This window comes from Rousettus aegyptiacus, unplaced genomic scaffold (genome assembly GCF_014176215.1).
Source record: "Rousettus aegyptiacus isolate mRouAeg1 unplaced genomic scaffold, mRouAeg1.p scaffold_m13_p_11, whole genome shotgun sequence".
NCBI lineage: Eukaryota > Metazoa > Chordata > Mammalia > Chiroptera > Pteropodidae > Rousettus > Rousettus aegyptiacus.
Window position 1 is genome coordinate 73,581,807 of NW_023416286.1, and position 19,854 is coordinate 73,601,660.

Below are 19,854 nucleotides of genomic sequence, written 5' to 3' on the forward strand. Positions count from 1 at the left end.
GTCTTATCTGTTATTTGACACTCAAGAAAACTTTCTAAGTTTTCTTCCAAATGCAAATTCTGCTCAATAAACATCTGAATGTTTACTGAAGATAGAGCACTGTGCTGGGATCATACAGCGACCAGACAGCGAAGCTGTCAAGTGCAAGAATATTCTCTCAATCCAAACAGCATCTCCTAGCACTTAGTGGGGTACTTGACATTTAGTAAGTGCTTTAAAAGTATTTGCTAAAATCCACCAACTTATAATACAGAAATTTTTCTGTGAATGACAAATAAATTTTTCTGTAATTGTTTTACCTAAATTTAGAAAAACTTTACTTTTAGTTTTATTCAAATGCTAGATATGGTTTTTGGCTTCTCCCAGCAAGGATATCTCTCCTCTGTTATTTTTTCTGTTTCCAGATAGTTAAACTTTAATGGTCTCTCCTAATTGTCAAATGTTAATTAAGAGAGTAAATTCTATCAGATATATTAACTTGGACTGGTTACTTTTTCTTAATCTGTAAGCTGTTCTATTTTATTATATTGTCCACAGAAATAATATATACCTGTAGCGTAATTTTTAGTGACTGAGACAGTCCATTCTATGGATGAACCAAAATTTACATTAAAATGTTCTGTAACAGACTGGCTATCTTAAGTAAATTCCTTACTAATATTTTAAATTAATTACCTCCATCTAAATTCATAAGCTATAATATTCTTAAAATAACGTATTGAGTAATTAATGATCACATTTCCTTGGGTAAAGCAATAAACATATGTAATTAAAATTTTTAAGTGTAAAAATTCAATATAAATATTTATAATGACTTCAGTATTTTAAGACTGGTAGTAAAATTAATATAAGTTCAATTTGTAGAAACCCTGCAGTAGTAATTTTGAATACTGCTTAATTATTTACCACACAAATAGTTAACAATTCATGCTAAGATGGGAAAATGTGTGGAATAGCAACAAGTCAATATCAATCTAATTTATAATTATTATTTTATTACGGCAGGACTTCCTCTTTTGGCCTCACTGTTATGCCCGAAGGATGTGGGAGTCTAGCAGAGCTTGACAGCAGGTTCCTAATTCCAAGCAACCCAATAGTTACAACACTAATGGATCTCACTGAGTAACAGGAAATTTACCAATACCATATCAATAACAAAGGGCGTCAAGCAGGGGGACTCAGGCTTCTGTCCTGGTCCTGCCATTTACTATAACATAAAGTTGCTAAACTCCTCTCCATCCCTTCATGTAAATGAGAGTGATATGTCATTCCCTAATAATTGAACTTACATTCTCTCCAATTTTTGCCCCTGTAAAAATGCTTCAATGCATATTTGGATGTGTATCTTTATGCCTGCTCCTTACCATTTCATTTTTTATTTTTTACTTAAGTATAGTTGGTATACAATATTATATTAGTTATATCAGTTTCAGGTGTACGATATAGTGATTTGACATTTTTATACCTTAAAATGTGATCATCTATCATTATGTGAACATCACAATTTTATTGACTATATTTACTATTTCCTACATGTTATTTCTAGAAGTAAAATCATCAAGGTGAAGCTCTCGATACTTGTTCATAAAAGAATTTATTTGGCAATGTGAATCAACTTGCTTTTGCACCAGCACACAGCCTTCGTGTGTCTACCTCATGGCATGGCATGATACAGCTGGTCACATTTTTAAGAGCAGTGACAGTAGTCCTCTGCCTGTCAGCTACCTGCTGCAGGATCCCCCACGGTGCTGCAGCTCTTATAACCACCACTCTTAAGGAATGTGAAAATATTCAACAATTTTACATATCACAGTTCACATATTTACGTTGTTTTTAATATTTCCTACTATGGAAATGTTTTATACATTTTTTACCTGCTTTGTAGTCTTTTCTTAAAATCCCAAAAGAAGAATTATTGAGTCTTAATAATTTTTATGATAAATACATGTTTATATTAATAAATAAAATGGCATATAATGACTTGACAGGGATTGCCAAATTACTTTTCAGAAGTGTACTAGTTTATATTCAATTGGTCATTTTGAGAATATTGTAGATCATTTCTCCGCAATACAGCCATCATTTTATAACAGGTTTTAAATTATTTACCAGTTTCAATTACAAAAATCGTATCTGGTTTTAGCATGATTATGTCTTACTAATGAAGTTTAATATTTTACTGTTTATTCCCATAAGTATTTCTTCATTTGTGAATTATTTGTCATATCCTTTGCTTACTTGTCTACGGAGGTTTTAAAATGTGTATCTTACCAATTTATTTGAACTCTAGATAATCTTAAAGTCTTGTTTTCCTACAATATTTTTTCAAAATGTTATTTGCCTATATATATTTATTTGAATATATATTCAAATCTATTTTTTCCTATTCCTTCAGAGCTTAGAATTATAAACTGCCTCTAAACTTTTTTCTAATTCTTCAATTGTATTTTTCAGCTTATTATTTTAATCTAGACTGAAGTTTTGTATATGATGAGTTTTTAAATTAATTCTTACATAATTATTTATCCTAATACAATTAACTCAATGATTCATTTCTTCTCTATTTTCTCATATTTCTTTCATCACAAATTTTTATGTATAAGAATGTATTTCCGGACCTTGCTATTACATTAATATGTACGTTTATAAGGCAATACATAATTATTAAACACTGTGCTTTGTCATGTTTTGTCATGTGTTTTAATAGTGGGTTAGGCTTGTTCCACAGAAATTGTCATTGTTTTACCCTCATTTATTATTTCACATGCATGATAAAATAATTTTTAATTCCAAGAAAAATCTGACTGGATTTTATATGGGTATTGGATTAAAACTATAAATTAAGTTTGATATCCATTATCCTATATGGATAATGTAGCTTATCATTCCATTTCTTAAATCTTTTAGCTTACCATTTTATTTTCTACATATAAAAGTCCTACGTGTTTCTCTAAAGTAAACATTCTAAACTTTGTCACTATTGCTTTTATTCATTACATATAATCTAATATTCTGATTGATGATTGTTGGTATATAGAAATTATAGATTGTCTCTCACATAAAGCATTCTACCTTTAATTTATGTGATACTATCATATATGTGTCCTTTTTGCAATATTCATTCCCCTTATTTAATTTACTTCACATTGCACTTCCCAGAATCCCCAAACTTTCACCCTTTCATGGCCAACACATTGTTTTCTGTGTGTCCTCCTGAGAGCCTTCATTACATCAAAAATCTACTTTGATAACCCTCTTGCTGATCAACTTTAATATAAATTGTTTATATCATGTGTATTTAGCACATATATTGTTCCCTTTTATTTTTAGACCATCATTCTCATCTATTTCCCAGAGGCGCTATCGCTGAAATGCTGTGTGTTCACCTCTCAGTAACTTATATTTAGGATAAGAAAGCCCTGTGTAGATGGTATGTGCAGGTTTGCAAAACATACATGAACTTTCTTTCTTCAGGTTTAAGGCCACAATATAAAAAACTTTTGCAAAATTTGCAATGAATCTGTACAATGTGACTACCATAACAGATGTGAATTTTTAAATTGATGTTCGCCAAGCTCACCTTCAATTTGATACAAATTCTTAAAAATGTTTTTGCTATATGCAGATGTATTATTATAGAAAAAAAATGATCGTGAAGCTGAAAAACAGAGCATACAAATGGCAACCACAAAATATTGCCGTGAGGAAAAAGCAGTTTAATCTTTTTAAGTTATCTTTATGAAATTGAACACTTGCGTCTTTTACCTAAATGTTTACCTATTTCTGGGCTATCAAATAATATGGAAACTTTAAAGTTAAACTACATTAAGTGAAGAAAAATATTTTTTATTACTTAAATTTCAGATGTCTATATGGATCGGGGTTAGTAGAGAGTGCTGGCAAACCGAAGAGCTGTGTGGAAGCAACTGTCCTCAGGAAATACAAAATCAGAAGATCGCCAAGAAAAATCTCTCATCAATACACAAGAGCCCCTGGGCGCATGGCGCAGAAGCCACAAGGGCCCAGGAATGTCACTGTCACTCAATGTGTGAACATCTCCCACTCTAACAAAAGACAGAGAGTTCTCTTGGCCCAAATGAGAAGTGACAAAGTTCTCTTATCTTGTCCGATGTCTTAAAATAATCATCTTAGTGCCCCAGAGTAAATTAACAGTATTTTTTAAATAGTTTTTCTTCTATTTAATGTATCTTTAACAAAATATTACGATATTTTAGGCAGATAGTATAGTCATGGCTGATATAAATAGAAACAGTATTTCTCAAACCAATAGGTAAACACCTTGCTCCACTCTTTCCAAGCTGCAAGCTATGGAAAAGGCCTGGTGAGCTTTCTCAATAATGTAAGACACAAGTTCAAAAGGCATAAACTTCTGATGCATAGCTGACTTGGAAAAGGTAAAGACATGGACTGATTCCAGAGATGGGAGGTATAGACTGACTAACCAGAGACACACCCAATAAGATTACCTTCAAACATATCTTGTTACTTCATAAGGAGAATAAAGAATGTTTTCATTTGAATATTTCCAAGATTGCTATCATAAGATGAGTAACTGTGAAATTACTAACTCATATCACTAGCTGGAAATGCCACTAAATATGTTTAGCAAAAAATAATTCTGCTAGAACCACAGAGCAAGAGAGGATTGAGGATATATATGTAGTAGCAAAGCTCAAATATTTTGTAATATGTAGTAAGGTAGACCTCATACATACTAATGAACAATTAAGATAGGAGACAGATTAATAGATACAATAATAAAATTCACAGAACATTATAACAAGGAGTTGAAATGACTTTATAGGCTCTTGTCAATCCTTTTACTAAATAGAAAAAAGACAAAAATAGATCTTGTTTCCATCTCACTGTTTCGTAAGGCCAAGAGAGATTACACGTCTAAGGTAAAAGGTAAAAGAATTACTATAACAGACTTTAACTAGGAGAGTATTCTTTAACCCTCAACTCATTAGATCACACAGTTAATCAAACTAAATGATACTAAATAATTAACAGAAGATACCGACTTCAATAGTCAATCAGATTAAAAGGTAATAAATGGACATAATATCCTCATTATTCAGATATGCATCTTGTATGAAACCTCAGTGCAGAGTTTATGCCCAGTGTAGACTATTGGAAATGTCAGCACACCGCCAACTGGGTGAAAACTGTAATAAGCTCACTTCTCCCAATTCTCTACTTTGACAGCTTGGAATGCCAGTTCGAAAGGATAAACTATAACTAAAGCATAAAAGATTTCTGAAATTACTAGATAAAACAATAAAAAAATTATTTTAATGGTAGTAATTAAGTAGGATGTCTGGAGAGATTTAACAGGTAACAAGCAGACCCCATATTTCACAAGAATTGATCATTTTTCTAGCAGTGAACCAAACAAAAGTCAGTCTTTTTCTGTAAGAAGATGAATTCAGATTTTTAAAATATCCTAATCATGTTTTAGCTAAAACTTAAGATTTATTAAGGGTAAAATAATCTCAGACAGATAGCTTATTATATTTACTATTAATTTAAAAGTCTGAGCCTAAAATATCAGGCTTCTGAATAACTCATTTTCCTTTCTTCATATGTATTATAATTTAGATAGATGTGATCAAACAGTGATGCCTGCTTATAGAATATAATTACCTGGACTTTGCTTTCCCTCAACACTACACTTTTTAATTGATAAACCTTCATTAACCAATGGCTATAAACAATAAGAAACACAGTTAAGAGAAAGATTTTCTTTTTCTTAATATAAACATTGTGCAGTACTTCAGTGTCCCAGAGTAAACTAAAATTGCTGATTACCACGCCTTAATGTTTACTTTTGCTACTTTTGGGAAACATTCTTTTAAATACTGAGTACTAAACAGATAGATAAGACTTACCTGGTAATGCACAAAACCCCAGACTGGTATTATTTCACTTAGGAAACAATTTAAGAATGAACTTTTGGAAGTTGTGCATTAAAGTGACTTTTAAAAAAAAAAATCTCACTCTAAACATGCATCCAAATGTTTGCTGTAACCACGAAGGTAGAACTTACATATTTATTCTAACAGCACTATTTGTGGTTAAAAATGTTTTTCATCTACTCTAAATATTCTCACTGGTAACATGTTGAATATAGTTTAGAAATCACCTTAAATCATTCAGAGGCCAGGCTGGTGAATAAACTGCATTTTAAACAAAAACTGGGTTGTTACCAAGTACATTTAATGACCTAGTTATAGAAGCAAAGGGACTACCCTAAAAATGTTTTCATTAATAGTTCCATACTATATAGCCACAAAGTGACTTCAATGAACAGATCACCTATTTGGGTCATATGCTTTCATATATCTGAAAACAACTCTGTACCTCACAGGTCACTTCCCACATAAACCCACCTAACTCTTATCCTGACTCATGGGGTTTATAATTGATATTAATGCTATTTGGCTGCAACCCTCTAAATAGTCTATACTTATAGCAAAGGCAGTTTTCAGATCACATGCATCCTTCCAAGCCATTTTTGTCCCTCCATCTTCTGAATGCATTAGAATACATTTAGATCATATAGTTTTCAAATCAAGATAATTTCCTGTCAGTGACCAATTGGGTTGACCATATGGGCTACTATAATTAGTTTAAACACTATTTGTCAATGACAATTCTGAATGTGACAACACAAGACATCAAGATATATCCTTTAAACTTTATTTGTGGCCCTTTTTCATATGCTTATCCTACAACATCTTAGCTGGAACCACATGAAACTGACATTTCTGTAGGTCATAGAAGGTTAAAAATATCAACAATTTCACAAGGTTTAATTTAATAATATTGCTGAAAGACAAACAAGTTTGAATACCTATCAAGAGAGCTAATAAGATAGAGACTATTAGCTACACGCCATCTTCCTAGCAACAATCTATATTTATACAAAATTTGATGGTCTATAAAAACTTTTAAGTTCCATATGTCTCATGGAACTTCGCAACCCTGTGCAGTAGGCAGATCAGATACCCTAAAATCTACTTTATAGGTGAGAATAAGGCTCAGATGTTAAGTCACTTGCTCAAATGTCCAAAAGTACTGGAGCAAAGAATCAAACCTAAGCCCTTTGACTCCTGATCTTTGCTGCAAACAACCTTCCTTTAAAAAGATCATCAAAATCATCGAAGTACAAGCACATACTCCCAGTGCTCCCTGTGGTCAGATTCCATAAATACCTATTGCAGTAAGTGTCTAGATTGAATACTTAAGTACTTTCAAAAATGTGGGTGCGTACTCAAGTGTGTTCTTATAATTTATTTACTCACTTCTGCAACCTGTACTCTCATACCTTCATCCTTACATCCCACCCCCAAAGGTCACATGCCTGGCTAGCTGTACTACACATCAATTGGTGAACAAACTATCATACTAAACACAGTATAGGCTTCATATCATCGATCACGGCACCGGCCTATTTCCCTTATGATAACCAAAGCCTGGGATGTGATTTTCAATAATATTCATTAAATTGATGGCCCATGACTCACATTGATTGTAGTAATGTAATGACTCTACTTAAAGCTTAAAAGAAAAATGTGCTACTACCTAACTTTGTTCTACAAGCATAATTATTTATTGGCAAAGAAAAGTTTTACATTAACTTCTAAACTGGGCAATTCCATACATCGGAATAATCAGAGTAAATGGTAGCTGGAACAATGTAATAAGGCCTTCTCCTCAACTACCCATCCCCACTGGCCCATCGAGCAATAATAGAGTCTTTCTTGTTTACTAATTTAAAATAATATACATTTCACCAATGCTATCTTTAGATACAGAGACTGATAACCCCTTCTTACTGCCTGGTACTGTGGGGGTGTCAATTTGCAGGGATCAGATCTCACTTGTTACCAAGAAAACATATCTGTGACTATGGTAGTCATGGAGAGAGGAGTGAAGAAACTTCATAACACACACACACACCCCTTTGCCTTTGAATTATTCTTTTAAATGCCTTAAATACTTACTCACACAACAGAACACCATTCTCTAAAGAGGCTCGAAAGTCCTTTGTTTCAAAATTCTTCTCTGTTACTGCCTGAAAGACAGATTGGGGTATTAATTTTCTCTTAATGAGGAATAACACACAAGTCAAATATAGTACTAGATTAATTAATATGCATCTAATGTTATAATTGAAAGCTGTGCATATATCAAAAGTTGTTCCACTAAGAAGTTATGTGTGGTTCTGCATTACAAAGAGAAAGGTTATCCATTTTAGTATGAAAAAATATAAACAGAAAAAAATCCCAATGAGCATTTTCTGTACTTTAACCATTTTATAGATGATAAAAGTTAGAAGATAAATTTCTAACATATTTTCTATTTAAAAAAAAAAAAACCTATGAGTGATCTATTCTACTACGTAAATAAAAACCGATTAAGATATAAATTTGAAATGCTAACTATATATGCACAGCATTTATTTCAATCCCATCTTTAAATTCTTCAAATTTCATTACAAAGCTAAATAGCAGAAGGCATGACTCTCCTTAAATGTATTCATGAAATGGCCCTGATTTGTGTAAAGAGCTATTTACTGAAGCAACCTAGGGAGAAGACTATTAAATCCTGACAGAGAGACAAAAGACGGAGAGGGTAGATGGTATGAATTTTAAACAGACAAATCCCCACTAAAGGCTATTACATATGAACAGGCCACCTAAGGTTGCCACCGACAATGTTCTTAGTGAAACTGCTGAAAAAATACCTACAGATACTGTCTCTTGAGAGTGGAGTGGTTGGGAGGGATGGAGATTCCTGAGAGGCTGCAGAGGGGGGAAAAGCTGCTCCAAGAACAACTCCTGGGACTGGGTCCTCAGCTAAGGGTGTGGGCAGGAGGCACAGAACAGCAAAGATACCAGCTGCCCTGGAGATGTACCCGCCACCTGCCAGCAGGAGTCCCTGCTCCACCTGCCACTTGAGGGAGAAACACGATCCTGGAAACCTAATTTGGGAAGTTATTCATCTTAAATGCTGGGTGAGCAACAGGGCGCCTGCTGCCCTTGCTCACCACTGCTAGCTTTACCGTCCACCTGGAATCCCCATGCGGCTTCTGCATCTTTTCCGCAACGCTAGACATGCTATCTGTCAACTGACAAAACGATGGTTAATTTTAGAACGAGAGTGAGTTTCTCATAAGCTGGGTTTACAAATATGGGCAGGCTTTGGGGCCAGGAGTTGACACATTCAAATATAGGAACAAGTGGAAGATCCTTTCCTGTGCACAGCATTAATCTACAGAAAGGCTACATTAAACTTTGCCGAGTGTCTCTGTGACAGGCACTTACCTGGATACTTGGTGAATTTCTAAAAAAGAAAATTACAAAGCTCTTCCCTTAAGAAGCTTTCGGCCACATAGTAAAACATGGTTAAAAGCACAGTAAAATATATTCTAAGAGAATGGTACATATTGTGAGAGATAACTTTAAGTGGTGCATGAATTATCCCAGGTAACCTATGTAGCACATGCTCTTGAATTTTCCTCAAATAGATCCAATACAAACTCAATATGAGCACTGATCCCAACAAGTGAAAACAGTGACATCTCATTCATCTGGGAACTGCTGTCCAAAGTCGAAAAGCATAAAAAAGCCCCACGAACATCAAAGCAGATGTCAAAGTCCATTTTCTCTAGACCACTGAAACAATCTAGCAATTAAGTTCTCAAATCAATTTAGATGAAAAGAAATTAGGTTTAGAAGAAAGCAGGCCTGTGCCCTACGGACACACGGCTAACAGTAAAGGGTAACTAACAATCAACAGCACTGGACTGGCCAACCCAGGGGGCAGAATGTAGCAAGTGACAAAATGGAAAGAGAAAGGACTCAAGTTAGACAAAATATATTCGAATCTCACTTTCATTACATAATAGCTGTGTGATCTTAAGCAAGTTAAATAATCTCTCTGAACTCTGGCCTACTCATCTGAAACAGGGAAAATATCACCTACTCAGTAGCTTCTAATCACCAAGATGCTGTGCAATCAAATACCTAAGGGCAGCTAACAGTAGTATATGCTTAACCTCATTACGTGCACTGACCTTAAAGTTAATACTCTGCTAACACACTCCAATAATTACCTCTCAAAGGAATACCTCTGCACCATATAGACAAGGCTGAGTTATAGTTAGAATATTAATTAATAAAATAGAAATAATGGAATATGCAGAGCTATTAAAACCCAACTAACCGGAATGGTTCAAAAAGACTATAGAAAGGCAAAATTATAGTATGTAGATTTCAGACCACCCCCCTCCAAATATCAAAATATTAACGTATCCTTGTATACTTACCAAAACCTAAATAATTGTAATACCTGGCTCTATTTATACTGTATTTATAAAGAAGACAACATAAAAACTAAACAAAGATTTTTAAATAACCGTCTATATTTTAAGGGCATGGGAATCTGGCATGCTCCGTACAATACTGAAGGTGATATAAAATACCAACATTCTAGAAGCCAATGGATGCTGTGTATCTGAAGCCTTACATATGTACTCTTTCAGGCACACTATGTAGAGACCTAGGACTTTATATGAAGACAACGGTAGAACACAAAAGGCATGAATAAAAGAAATGCTTCTATTTCTTCAATTACAAACATCCTAAATGCCCAACAGTAAGAAATTGATTACATTATGATATAACCATAAAACAGAAAACTACATGAAATTTAAACTCATGATATTAAAATACATTTATTACTTGTAAAGAATCCTTAATATATTAGTTATAAAGCAATTTATGAAATAACACATGGAGTATAATCCCAATTATTATAATTCTATAAGAATGCATTTATAATTATGGAATAAATGTTATTTCTAAGGGGTAGACTTACAGATAATGTTAACATTTATTTTTGGCTTATTTACAGATTTTAACAACCATAGATGTTTCTTATGCAATACATGTACAAAGTAATCGATATATTTTTTTAAAATAACAGTCAAAAGAGGTCAGAATTCATCAGATTTCAGTCAATTTCCTGTATCTCCTGCATCCAAAGGATATAGAGAGAGGGAGACATCAGTTTTTATGCTAAATAATTTTTCTCATCTATGAAATCCACACACTCCTTAAATTTAATAATCTTTATTATTCCCCTTTTACCAGTAAGAAGATTGAGGTTCAGAGAGTTTAACTTTCTAGAAAGTTATAGAACCATCCACATTCAACAGACACGAAAAAACCTACAGCATTTTACAAATTCTCAGAGAGTGTCTTAACTGCATCAGACACTAAACCTTTCAAAAGTCAAAAAAATTACATTGTCTTCCATCTGCGTTTACTTTTTTAAAATCTAAACTAGTGTATTTTACCATGCACTAGACCTTCAAAACTAATCCTCCATTGTTAAGGTTATAAATAGTAACTCAGTAAATAAAAATTGTTCAATGAAACTTTTTGAATTTTCCTAAATACAAGAGATTTGTACCTTAAGGCATAATGATTGCATGTGTATGTATACGAAAGAGAAAGAGAGAGAATACTGCACTCTAAACTTTAATAAAATGAAAAATTCTCTTAAAATGTTTTAAGAGTTTCTCTGGATGTTTTCATGAACATTAAAAAATGTTCATACTGTATATACTAGCCACCTCAGCCTCAATAACTCAAAACATCTGACTGTAAAGTAAAATTCTTAATTAACAATTTATAGAACCATATAAATGTAGTCATCTAAGGCCCCTCCCAAGGAACTAAAACAAAAATAGTTTTCCAAAAATCTTAAACCAGAAAAGAAAGCATAATTTTATAGCAGGACTTTTCAATCTATAGCGGCTGCCTGGGCTACATTCCTCCAGAAACACATCACATCTACCATTGCCAGGTGAGGTCAAGTCATCGGTCTGGAGCCTATGAATCCTGGCTCTGCCATTTCTTGCCTATAACCCTGGACAAGCTCCTTAACCTCTTAGTTTTTCCACTGGATACATTTTTGCAATGGATATACAAAGTACCTATCTCACAGGGTTACTCAGAATTAAATGAAATAATGCATATAAAGCAGTGAGCACTTGCCTGACTCAGGAGCATTCACAAGTGTTAGCTAGTATTATTAGCTGTTATTCACCATCAGTAGAATGAAGATAAAAGGGTTCATCTTATCAAATAAAGGAAAGTCTGTTTGGCCAGATGTAGCATCCTTTATTTAATGGAAGAAATTGAGATGCCATATTACAAAAATCTACTAGACTACCTTTAGTATCCTGGATACTGTAAAAATTATAAAGTTTCACAAAGGACCTCAAAATACAGTAAAGACAGTTTGTTCCAAAAATTAAATCATACTTTAAGATGCAAACCCATTCTTATTTTAAGAAGAATTCGGTGTGCTGAACGGTAAATTCCAGAATTCTGAGAGAACAAGTGTTTGTCTAGGAGTTCTAATCTAATAATTACTCACTGCATTTTTCAATAATTCTGAGTCTTACTCATCAGCAAGTTATGTGAGGTGTGACACCTCTTACGTAATGAGGGTGTGATCCATAAGAACTAAACAGAGATGTGTTTCCCACTCAAGTTATCATAAGTCAACACAAACAGGAGTAACCACTATGTAGTCGACAGCCACACCTTGCCTCCTGTAAAAATTTGTTGTTTATTTTCCCCTTTTTCTTGCCCCTTTCCATATTTTTAAATATAGTTTTTAAAAAAAATTGTCACCACCTGAAATAACCTGAGACACATCAGATGAGACCTGGGATGTAATCCTGGACGCGTCTCACTCTACACACTTCTGCTACATCACTGCTCAGTCCCCTAAATTTTAAAGGGAAAGGAGTATCTGCCCCATCTGCTTCGCCGTACACAAGTGATATGTGAAAATACTGAATCCCTCTTCCGGTCATGTGTCCCTGTGCACTGACTGGCCATCCTGTTAAGAAGAAAACTAAGAAGTGACAGGAGCCAAGATGTCTTGGGCGAGATGCTTCCCGTGAAGTTATGATGACTCCTGAGCACCGGAAGGGCGGAGCGGCACGCCGAAAACACTCTGCCCAACGCTGCGGCCAAACCTGTCCTACCACCCACAGCCTCCGGAGAAGCCCTGGACGCCAAGTTTTCAAAGGGCATATTTTGTGGAAGGAAAATATCAATCAGCTACACATACAGGCAATAAGTGTCGAGTTCACAAGTGTCAAAAATTCATTTCTTTTCCTATGAAACGTATTAATTTAATTGACAAATGGGAATTATCTTCGCACCCTTTACTATTTTGTTTATAGTTTCATTTTAATCTTCTCGCTGGGTGAGATTTCCCACTAACATAAGCACCAAGTTTCTTTAAAGCTGCATCTCTCAGTTCCAATTCAGACCACATAATCTGCACGATTTAAATCCCAAACGTTCTGGGAAGGCCTCAAAGACCACTCTATGCCAGACTGATTATCTGCAAAACACCCACTAACACAAGTCAGCAGGCACTCGTCTTATTTAAATTTCTCAATTCCCTTTAAGCAGCCATTTTAAAGGCACCTAGAATCCCAAAAGCACTACCATACTTTTGCACAAATCACAGTGCAAAACCATAGTGCCCATTTGAGCTTGTTTTAAAAAAGTTGTTTGCTGATAAAAACTAGGCTATAAGCTTCAACTGGGCTCACAGTTGATTCCAAATTGCTACCTACTAATTGACTGATCAACTACTAGATCATGATATTTAAGATATATACATTCATCATCATGCTAATCATTTCCACATAAGTAATACAAAACAAACTAACAAACAAAATCGAGGAACAGTTACCATCAGAAGCAACTGTGGAACACAAGCCCCACATCGTGAAACGATTCACAAAAAAATAGGTCTGCCTTAATTTTCCATTCAAGGAGATGACTGTTCACCTTTGAATGAAAGGGATATTGCTTCTGCAGCGAGAAGCCCAAGGCCTGCACACTTCAAGAAGCTACCATGCTTTTTAGTCTCTAAAACTGTCAATGAATTTAAAAACACCCCTTTCTCCTTCCTTCCATTAAGCTTCATTTTTGAAGCAACCATTATATGATCCCTATGACACCACAAAACAGGACCAATTTTTGTAATGAATTCTACGAGATGTGTGTATCATTGTTTATGATGCAATAACTCTGACAGATCCCCATGGTCACACATGCCGAAAATGTACAAATGCAAGGATTATGGCACACAGTCAGAAACATTAGAAAAAACTAAACATATTTAAATAGAACAACTGTCTACCTCCTAGTTTTTTTCCAGAGTTAAATTATTGAAAAAGTTATTTAAGATATTAGAGAAAGAAGCCAATTCTTCCCACAAGAGTGGGCTAAAACATAAAAATAAAAAAGGGAACTTGGAGTCAGAAAAGCTGAGCTGAAAGTCTCAGACTCCTTCCTTGTATAATGAAAATAAAGTCTCCTAATTTCTCCAGGCCTCACTTTCCCAGACTGTGACAATCAACAATTATTCTATTTGCTTGTGCACAATCTCCCTTAACGTTCACAGCAATCCTATGTAGTAGATGCTCTTACCCCATTTATACATGAAGAAACTGAGTAACAATACAGTTGCCTGAGTTGTGACTTAGGTCAATAATATCTCCCTACATACCAAGTACTGAGCATTGAATGAATGAATGAGAGTATCTGTGAAAGCACTGAGTGAAATCTACAGTGTAGTTAGCAGCCTACCTCCCTATGCTCCTGGCCATCCCAGTCTACAATGCAGATTCTCAAGAGCGGGACTGTCCTACCCAACTTCTCATTGGCTGAAATATGGCTTAACACATACTAATCACTTATGTGAAATCCAATTGCTCTTCCTGTGAATATTTGCACTACAAATATTAACCAAAGAAAATCAAGACAAAAATAAATATTGAACTTGTTTTTATAAGAAGGAAGGAAGGAAGGAAGGAAGGAAGGAAGGAAGGAAGGAAGGAAGGAAGGAAGGAAGGAAGGAAGGAAAGAAGGAAGAAAGGATCGAACCGATAGTTAAATTTCAAGTATATGAAGGCAAAGGGAATTGATTGTGTTTTGGTAGAAGAAGCTACCTCAGATCCTAAAATAACTTTATTAAAGTAGCCTTCTGCTACACAGAAGTGAACTCATTCTAGTTTTGTCCATAGCTCAAGAACAAAAAAGATACAAGAGTCCATGGAAACATGCGACTCTAGCGATACATCTTTTCAAAGGGGAATAATCTTGAACGAAAACTTCAAAGTTAAGAGCTTGTCACTACTATTGATTTAGTACAAGAAAGATTTCCCAGACTATAGAATATATTAGAATTTAATTTAATAATTTGTCACAATTTTACCAAAGATACTAAGAAAGTATTCATTTATTCATTCATTTCAAAATCATGTAAAGACAGCTGCTACGCATGTACCTGGCATGGTGCTTGGCACTAGGAATATAAAACATAAGGTGTGGCAATTCTTGGAAATTCCTCTTTAAAAGTCTCTAACCCTGTTTGAAACGTGTGGCCAAAATGGCATTTTAAGCCTAGGCATCTCTCAAAAATGTGGTTAACCCTCTGAATTACACCATGTTCTTGGTCAACTTATACTGTATATTCAGCAAATAACATTGCTTTAAGCGGCATAATTCTCAAGTCATTGGCCTCTCTTAAGATTCGGCTTTGCACTACATAATACCCCGGAGTATACCATGACTATTTTTGCCAATACTAATATCACTTGATAGCAAAACCAAAGCCAACTCACAGTCTTCCAAGACAGAGGTAATCAGAATTGCACAGTTCACTGGATGCTAAATGGAATCCAGAAGCCGCATAGTGGTCAAAAATCTAAACATTTTTCTGCCCCACGGGCCCCCTTCAGTCCTTCATCTCAGTGTCTAGTGTAAATTACATCTCCCACTTTGGCGTCTCTGGAGCAAGGCCCACAAGTCTCCACACAGGCAAGAAGCAAAAACAAAGCCAGCAAAATGCAAAGCTCTCAGTTCTGCCCCCAGATAATTAAAAGCCAACTGTTCTCATAAACACTCAAAATTCTCAATCAATCATCAAATGTCAGGTATACTCAGATTTGGGGGCCAAAAAAAAAAAAATGAGTTTAAACACACAACTTCTGATCCAGGAGAAGTGGCCACTGGGAATATAAAACGTAAGATGCAGCAATTCTTGGAAATTCCTCTTGAAAAGTCTAATCCTGTTTTGAAAAGTGCGGTCAAAATGGCATTTTAAGCCTAGGCAGCTCCCATCTTTTAGCTTATAGTCTCAAATTATTTTTGCTAAACCACAGTTATTAATAAGCCAGAAATGAAAAACAACTGGAAAGACCAAAATAAAACCAAAGGAAGAAAGGAAGGAAGATTTGCTCCAGGGTTACAATTCACATGCCAGTTTTCACCTAGATACAAAATCCATGACAACCTGAGCTCTATTAACAGCTACGTAAGGTCACTAAAACCATCACACACAAAAACGTGCTCGTTTTACAGCTCTGCTTTGTTCTGTTAACAATCACAAAAACTACTGCTAAATGATAGAAGATAAAGAACATTATTTGTCTATAACACAGGTTCGTACTCTATTTTACACTGTTGCAGACAACAGGGAAAATATTCTAAGGGAAAACTATCTACCAAAGGCCTAGTCTAGGCATAAATTACCATTTGCTTCTAGATCAAGAAGTTTTTAAGTAACTAGCACACCAGGCACACATAGATGTGAACATCCATTATCAGGATAATTTAAGTATAGTTCAACTGCTTAATATAATCATGGGTTCTCAAGAGTCAAGAGACGTCATTGTTTTTTGCAGAAATTCTCACACGCATTAGCAAGTCTCAACAATTACCTGCTTATCTCCCTATGAATTACTATGCGAGTCAGCACTGTGGGAAATATTCATTTTGGGAAATAGTGTGTCGGCATCATAGGTGAGAATCACTGCTTATTTTATAAGAACTGCAAATTAGTAGTTACACCTCATGTACCTAAAATATACTTGACCTGCCAGTGTAACTTTGATATTAAGGAATGGAGTTGAGGTGGCCTGCAACACAAGAGTTCCCTAAATGATCCCTCATGGATTCCTACTGCAAGCTAATGATATAGTTCGCCTACTATCCCCTCATCAACCTTCCTTCCTGTCAACAATACATTTCTAAGAAGCAAAGAGATAGTTACCATTCTATTCCCAGGTACCTACCCAAGAAAAATAAAAACATATGCCCACATAAAAACTCGTATATGAATGTTCATAGCAGCATCACTCATATTAACCAAAAAATAAGAACGACCTAAACATCCACAGATGGATAAAATATAGTATAATGACACATGGAATCCCATTCAGTTATAAAATGGAATAAAGTACTGATACATGCCACAACATGGATGACTTTGAAAACATGAGGCTAAATGAAAGAAGCCAGACACAAAAGACCACATATTACATAATGTCATTTATGTGCAATGCCCAGAATAGGCAAATCCATAGAAACAGAAAAGAGATTCGTGGTTGCCAAGAGTTAGGGAAAGGGAAGAATGGCGAGTGACTGCCAGTGGGTATAGGGTTTCTCTGGGGGAGATGAAAACATTCTGAAATTAGACAGTGGTGATGACTGTACAACTCTGTGGGTACACCAAAAACCAAAAGAGTAGATTATACCTCAATAAATGTTCTTTAAAAAACTCAACGAATTGTACACTTAGAAATTTGCACGTTATTCAACTTCAATAAAAATGTCTTTAAAAAAGATATTTGCACAAGGCCTGCAATACCATCTCATACCCCTTACACCAAAAAGTTCAATATAAGGTAAGCTATTAAAGCAATGTCTGTACTCTAAGTGCCTTCCTCTATTAAAAAGTTGTAGATAATGTTATAGGACTAGGTCTAAATTTGGAAAGTGGAATTTTCAACCCCTCTACCTCATGCACAGAAATGTTTTAATGTTAAATTATAATATTTCTTTGTATATATTTGCACCTGTTTTTCTGTTTTTAAATGTGTCTTTTTTCCATTCCATCTAAACAATTCCACAACTCTAAATTTTCTTAGGTGCATTTAAGGCCTTTTTTCCTAATTCACTTTGCTTGTATGGTTTCAACACAGAAAGCACACTTAAAGTATAACAAAGCAGACCATAGCAAATGAGCTACAGCACCTCCACTTAACTCCTGCTGTAAATTAATTCTAATTTCAACAGAAGGATTAAGATACCAGTTTTCCTAAAACAACTCATAGTAACAAAGTTTCTCCTAGAGTCTTTCTAGGCCCTTAATAGATCTCAATAAATTTTCCAGTTTATTTTTCTCAACAGTAGGTATGCTCATGGCTCTACATCACATCTAATTATTAGTTTAAAATATCCTTGCCCGAGTGATAAGTTTACTTCTCTTTAGTGGAATCATTTGCCCCAAGGTTCTAAAAGTTGAATCACTCAGAGTAAATTTTTTAACACTCTTCTGGCAATATTGAGACATAGAAACAAAAATATGATCCCTGTTAAGATAGCAAAGAGAGAACTCTGCCCATGTGAATGAATGAGTTTATCTTTCCCAAACAAATATCGGTGACCTTTAGAACTCGCCTTCAGAAAGTCTGCTAGACCTTCCCCAAGCAGTGCTGATGGCTCCCTCCGCCCCCGCCGCATCGTCTACTCTTCGTGATGTCCACTTCACTGCATGGCAAATGCGTACTCTCATTCACGGCTCCTAAAGGAGATGTCACAGTTTACAGGCTGACTCCAATCTGTAGGCCTGTTTTGTCGCGTCCACACCGTATGTTGAAGTTGGGAAACATAAAACAAAGATCTGGAATGCTGGCTTCTCATTAAAACGAAAGATGATCTGGCAACGCTGGGCATGCATTACCCCATGGCCACAACTGGCAGCCTTTGAAGGCATGACTGGCTGCCCTGCAGAGAACACCCTCCATCCAGCTCAGATCCTACCCACCTGACTGGCCCGCAGGCATGTCGGTTTGACACTGACACTATGGGGAGGTGTCTTCCTTGTGTCCTCAAGGCTCAGCACAGCTCCTGCCCTGAGGAAGGGATCTCACTTGTTTACTCAGAACTCAGTGTGTAGAAACAGCATTCAAGGTGCTTGTAAAACAATTCAGGCCCCAGGCCTTCCTCTCTGAGATCCTGACTCAAAAGGCCTGGACTGACATCTGAAGTCTAAATTCTCCAGAATCCTCTTGACTGTGTCTTGCTAAGAACTGTCCCCGATAAACACGTTCTGGTGCTTGGTATCTAGGGCTCTTATGAGTCTTGATTTCTTGATAAGAAAAACAATTTTGTCTAAATAATCACCACATCTCACCGCTCTAAATGCTTTATTTCTTCATTGGAAGGCTAAGGAAACCAAGCAGATATCAGTTTCTGTTCTGCTGCCACCTGCTGGCATGTTTGTGGTACTGCAGAGGTATATCGCAGCCCCAGGACTACTGTCCTCTATTTTTAATGGCTAGAACCAGATATCACAGATATCACAACAAAACAGCTTTAAAACACCACATCGAGCTACATTTGGCAAAAAGAAAAAGAAAAAGAAAAACAAATGTCTTACAGTTTTATTTGTCAATTATATCTGGAAAAAAATTTTAAAGTAATATAATATCACCAGTCTGTCACCTTATTAACTCTACAAGAACTTCCCATGTTTTCCTACAAAACTGGTTTTGGAACACACAAAATAGATCTTGAGACTTTCTGTGGAAAAATTTGCACATTAAGGTATATAATCTGATTAATTGTAGATTTGGGACCCACTACATGGAACAACTCTCTACCATAATAAAATGTCCCAAAATGGAACAATTTTTTTGAAGAATGCATTTTTGGA

General features: G+C 35.3%; 1 protein-coding gene across 9 annotated transcripts in view; it reads right to left on the reverse strand.

The window, feature by feature from the left end:
* LMO7 (LIM domain 7) overlaps positions 1-19,854 on the reverse strand; it is a 180,693-nt gene that overhangs the window by 110,648 nt on the left and 50,191 nt on the right. For 8 of the 9 annotated variants that reach the window (XM_016149351.2, XM_016149355.2, XM_016149357.2 and 5 more), the window contains one exon: positions 8,031-8,101. In XM_016149351.2, the coding sequence (XP_016004837.2) occupies positions 8,031-8,101 (71 nt within the window). Of the gene's footprint in view, positions 1-8,030; positions 8,102-18,596; positions 18,621-19,854 lie in introns of those variants that run through there. The other variant, XM_036228897.1, reaches the window with a different exon arrangement.